Source organism: Condylura cristata, unplaced genomic scaffold, assembly GCF_000260355.1.
Source record: "Condylura cristata isolate star-nosed mole 26May11 unplaced genomic scaffold, ConCri1.0 scaffold00020, whole genome shotgun sequence".
Lineage (NCBI taxonomy): Eukaryota > Metazoa > Chordata > Mammalia > Eulipotyphla > Talpidae > Condylura > Condylura cristata.
In genome coordinates this window covers 38,152,131-38,157,199 of record NW_004567121.1, presented here as the reverse complement: position 1 = coordinate 38,157,199, position 5,069 = coordinate 38,152,131, and the positions used below count along the sequence as shown (strand labels likewise).

General features: G+C 50.1%; 1 protein-coding gene across 1 annotated transcript in view; it reads right to left on the bottom strand.

The window, feature by feature from the left end:
* Window positions 1-2,916, bottom strand: part of MBOAT2 (membrane bound O-acyltransferase domain containing 2) — a 45,519-nt gene extending 42,603 nt beyond the window's left edge. The window contains exons 1-2 of the mRNA XM_012727371.1: window positions 2,892-2,916; window positions 1,640-1,670 (exon numbers count right to left, since the gene is read on the bottom strand). Of these exons, the coding sequence (XP_012582825.1) occupies window positions 1,640-1,670; window positions 2,892-2,916 (56 nt within the window). The remainder of the gene's footprint in view (window positions 1-1,639; window positions 1,671-2,891) is intronic.
* Between the last annotated feature and the right edge of the window lie 2,153 nt (window positions 2,917-5,069).

The following is a 5,069-nucleotide window of genomic DNA, read 5'->3' as shown; positions in this document are numbered from 1 at the left end:
AAACATTGCTTTCAAAGCAGTGGTCACCTTAACTTCCCGGGGTGTTCCAAGACCCTCAGGGGCTGCCTGAAACCCAGGCCCCAGCCTTGCACACACCTACCTAAGATCGCTCAATCGATCGCTTCTTTCAAATGTTGGCAGTGAGTCAGTAATTAATGATAAAACAGGACACCCCGTATAATGTTCCTTGGGGGTGTCCTCACTCGCTCTCCAAATATTTGACAGTACTTAATGTGTTTGGTTTCCCTGTTGACATTGGGAAACGAAAAACAAAAGAAATCCAGATCTGAATAAGGGGGTCTGTTCACTCTAAGGGGTGAGAGTCAACCGGCTGAGAGGTACCATTACCAGCCCCACCTGTCAAAGAAATTGAGCGACAGAGAAACACAGTTGCCAAGCGCCCTGCCATAAACAGCAGCAGCTAGAAACCCAAGTAGTCTCCCTTGCTACTCCTGAAACAGGAGCCCCCCACGGAAAGCGCCTCGTGAAGGTCTCATCCTCCACAGAGGTGGGATTACTTGATGATGGCCCCACAGCACACTTGGGGGGCTTGTTCACTTGGGGACCCAGTGTGGTCTCAGAAGGGAATTGATTTGTCTGTTCAGTCCCTTCCCACCTGACATTCCTTGGATTTGTTTGTTTGTTTGTTTGTGAACTTACTCCAGGTTTGGTAGACTCAGTTCCCACTGAATAAAGGCAAAAGAACTCAAAAGCTAACACCTTCGTCCTCCCTGGGTGCGCCACAGTGAGCTCGTGGTCAATCAGCAGCAGACCAGGCCCACCGACCCCCATTAAAACATACCTTCCAATAATCTAGACTGCCTCTTTAGGCATCTCAGAAATGCTTCTCCTTTGCTGCACTTTGGGGTGCACAGAAAGCATATAGGCTGGGCATACAAGCTGAATGAAAACTCAAGAGCCATTTTACAAACTTCAAAGCTGGGTATAGGCAACAGCTTACAGCTTCAAGTCAGCACGAAGATGCAGTCTCAGGGCTAGTGCATGTGACAACGGGAGCTTCCTCCCTCTGAATGTTTCTTTTATTTATGTTTATTTTTGAACAGTCTCTACTGGGGGTGAGGGGCTATGAGGGGGGGAGCATTTTAGAAAATTTGGAAAATATAGCTGTGTGAGTCAAAAATTGGTAGGTAAAACGCAGTAATAGTTTAGATTCTGGAATCAGAGCTAAGTTTTGGCAGCAATACCTTGGGCAAGGTACTTAACCTTTTGAAGCTTCAGTTTCTTCGTGTGTAAAAATGAGCATTATGATATCACCGAGACCATGGTTATGAGGTTGTGAAAGCTTACCTATGTCAGGAGCTCAGAACCATGCCAGGTATATGACAATAATCTAAAACGATTAATTACCATCCAAGAGGTATCAATGGAAATGTAGTTAAAGATACCACACCTAGTTTGTAGTGAAGAAACAGGCCTGTGTTGTAAGCCAGCAACTCTGACGATGGCACAGATTCGATGCAGACCTCAGATAGGCATCTGTTAGTTAGATCAGAGCTCTTACACAGTGATCAAGGGGCAAGGCTTGAACTCTGTATACACAACGCCTCTTTGTTCTACCTGAAATAGCGTTGGTCCTCTAAAGGTGAGTCACATGTTCTTAATTCTTAGTAACACTTACCGAGCGCTGGATATGTCCAAGGACTCGTGGGCTGTAAAGAGTAAGGATGCTTATCAGCAAAAGAAGAAGCCCTGTACTGCAAACAGGCCGTGAATGCTAGAAAACAGTGGCCAAAGAGGAGCTTTCTTTTCATGTTAAACCAAAAGAACATGTCTGGAGAAAGAAACTGAACTGGAAGTCAACCTGAATTTTAGTTCCTGGATTTTCCTGGAAATAGGAACTTGGGAAATACACGTAACTTTTTGGTACTGTGTTCTCGTCCCTATGTTAAGCACGGATAAAGACAGCCCCGCTCATTCGCCACTGGGAGAAGTGTCACTGTGGGCATGAGTATTTTGAAAGACATTAGTGTTACAAGCAATAACTAGGATGGGTTCCAGAAAAACACTGACCAAACCCTAACAGCTCTGCGCAGAATTCAGAATGCAATGCTGTCTCTCCGTGTCTTGTCCTGTGGCCTCGTTGTTCTCGCCTCCTAAATGGTTGTGGCAATGAAAGATGGCAAAAATGACGGCTTTCCTTCCCAACTTATTGGGGGGGCGGGGGATAGAGGCATTTATTTATATAATAAATTGATTATTTTCACATTAAATAAATTTCAATCTACTATGTCTTCCATATTTGAAAGCAGGAAATTAGTAGTATTTAAAAAATATATAATAGTTTATTTTTACATCATTTGGTGCCCTTTTCCATCTCAGTTGTAATCCCCGTGGGCTTCCCACCACCAATTCACCCGTGTGCCATCACCATAGCTCAGTGCACTGCCCCCGCCTTTTTGATCCAACTTATTTTTAACTTTGAATAAGCCACGCAGAAGAAGTGACTCCGCTGCCTGCTTTTGTCTCATTGGCACGCGTGTGCCTTGAAGCTTGGAGCTCCGCAGCGATCACTTCGCCCCTTCTCCCGTCTAGCTGGGGGCAGCTCTGCTGATGGAAGGAGTGGGCACACCCCAAGAGCGCAGCCCCCTCGGTGCCCAGCACCGACAAGCCAGCGCGAACATGTGTCAGGAGGTGGATTCGCAGGGCTGCCCTGTGAGACCTGAAATGCTCCCACGGGATCAGAGACCTGTCTAGGGAGTCGCACAGGAAGCAGGACACCTGTGCCGCGCTCGTCAGCCACAAGTTCTGGACGGTGACTCCGCGGCCTCCCCAGTCTCATTATCTGCAGGCCGGGGGCTGCAAATCCAGGCTCACGGCCCCGCCTCCTCCAAGGCGCCACTGTCTCCCGGCCAGTGGCCCCTTGGGCTCACCTGGCTGAGGCCAGCAGGTGACCATGCCGCTCAGTTAGGCAGCCGCGCAGTTTCCGGAACCACCTCTAATCTTAGAGGCAGCTCAGCCTCCTCTTGAACGTGCTTATTATTCCTCTGTGACCTGCGATGGCTTCTGTGTTGTGCCTGGTGGTCCTGAAGAAAGCATTTCACTTCCCGCATGAGTTTGCTTCACTTTTTCACCGCCATGAGATGGAAGGGAACACACCTTGGTGCCTCCCTGGAAGCTTCCTTCGAAGCCTCCAACCCTGAGTGCGGAAGCCAAGGCGATCTCCCTGCCCGTGTGCTTGCAAGCCAGCATCTGTGTCAAGTCACGAAGCATCCCAATGCAAGCCGCTGCACCCCGGCTCCCGCCAAGGGCCCCAGGAGGGTGATCACACCAGGATGTGGAGTGCGGCGCTAGGTAAGGCCTTGTGCTTTTCAGCTGTACCCCGTGGCCGAGGTTATTTCTGCTTGCAGCCATGCCATCTGTCCTAAACAGGCCCGCATAGCACTTGACCACTTGACTCCTAAGAGTGAGTCCGGCGGGAGGAGAGCGGGAGGGCCAGCCCCCCGGGCCTCGGAACAAATAGAGAACCACCGTTGTCTTCTAGCCCTTGGAAGATCTCTGAGGGGCCCCCAGGAGCCCGCTGTTTTCAGAAGATTTCCCACTGTGTGGGTAAGAGTGTCCATTTTGTTGTAGGCATTTTCTGTGCTTAAAACTTTCCTCCATTAACATCATTTTTCTGTTGCCGCGTTTGGTCCACAGTCACAAATTACGAGACAGCCAGGAGCCCTCAGCAGCCACGGAAAAGCGGAGGGCACCAGCGCCATGGACCACTGCCCCGCCCAGGGCCCAACCAGAGGACTGCCTCCCTCTGAAGTGACAGGCGGCACTCCTGGGCAAACAGGCGGCACCGCTGAGGCGTGTCCTTGTCATCAGATAGTGGCCTGGTTTCGATTTCATCAAATTATCTTGTAATCTGTTTTCCACTTGAGGTTTTTTTTCTTTTTTTGTGAGTGAATTTTGATTGAGGCTTAAAATATTGTGTATTACAAGACAGCATTTATTAAAATCACAGCACATTAAAATTAAGGGGAAATCTGATACAAAAAGAGATTCCAAACGTCCTGGAGGCCACATAACCGACGGTAGCATTAGCTTTGCACGTCCTGGGCTGCCGGGTCCATGATGAGGCCTGAGTCAGGCGACAGTGCCGCTTGGTGTCGTTCCTCACCTTGTAGGGGCGTTGGGAGGGGAGCGTTCCAGAAAGCACTAAGAAGTCGGGCCCCGAGCCACGTGGTCTGAGCGTGGAGCTACTTCTGGGTGACTTGGTTGGGGCAGTTACTGCGCCTTAGCCCTCTCGTCCCTCCGTAGAGTAGAGCGTAGAGCGGGAATGACAGTGCTGTGCACATTCGGACAACTCGCTGGGCGCTTGTCGCGTTGTGAGAGCAGCCGGAACCCACGCTCCCTCCCCTCTCCTCCAGTTATATGGGTTGCAGGCCTGTGAGCCCTGGACCCCAGTACTGCAGGCAAAAGAGGTAATCATAAGACATTGCTTTTGCCAGCTTCTCTCTCCAAGCTGAGAGGCAAAGAAAACCACCAAGGCTGATTTGGAGTGTGAAGAGGACAAAATGATTTCTTACAGCCCCGGTCTGCCTCTCCCGAAAGGATGAACAGAGCTCAGTAGTTATAAAACACGTGAGGTGTCGACTCTTTCTCAGCTTTTCTCCCTCTTCAGTGTGGAACATACTGTGGCCAATGAGATTTTTTTTTTTTTAAACACCTAGTTTTTCGTAAATGGGGAAGCGGCAGGAGGTGCAGGAGCAGTGCGAGGCTTCACCAGAGACAGAGTGGGGAGCAGAATAGGCAGATGGATGAAGTCCACTGCTGAGGGGCGCAGCGGGCGGGTCCATTGTGGCACCAGCCCTACTTTTCTTTTTTTTTTTTAAGATTTATTTATTCGTACAGAACTGGGGTCCAGGCCAGAGATGCAGAGGGTGAGAGGATTCACCAGAGACAGAGTAGGGAGCAGAATAGGCAGATCGACGAAGTACACTGCTGAGGGGAGCAGCGGGCGGGTCAGGAGAGGTCTGCCACGCCATGTGGTCACCTCCGGGGCAGGCAGGGATCGAACTCATGGAGAAGTGGCTTTAGCTTCTCAGTGCTGGGCTTTAACC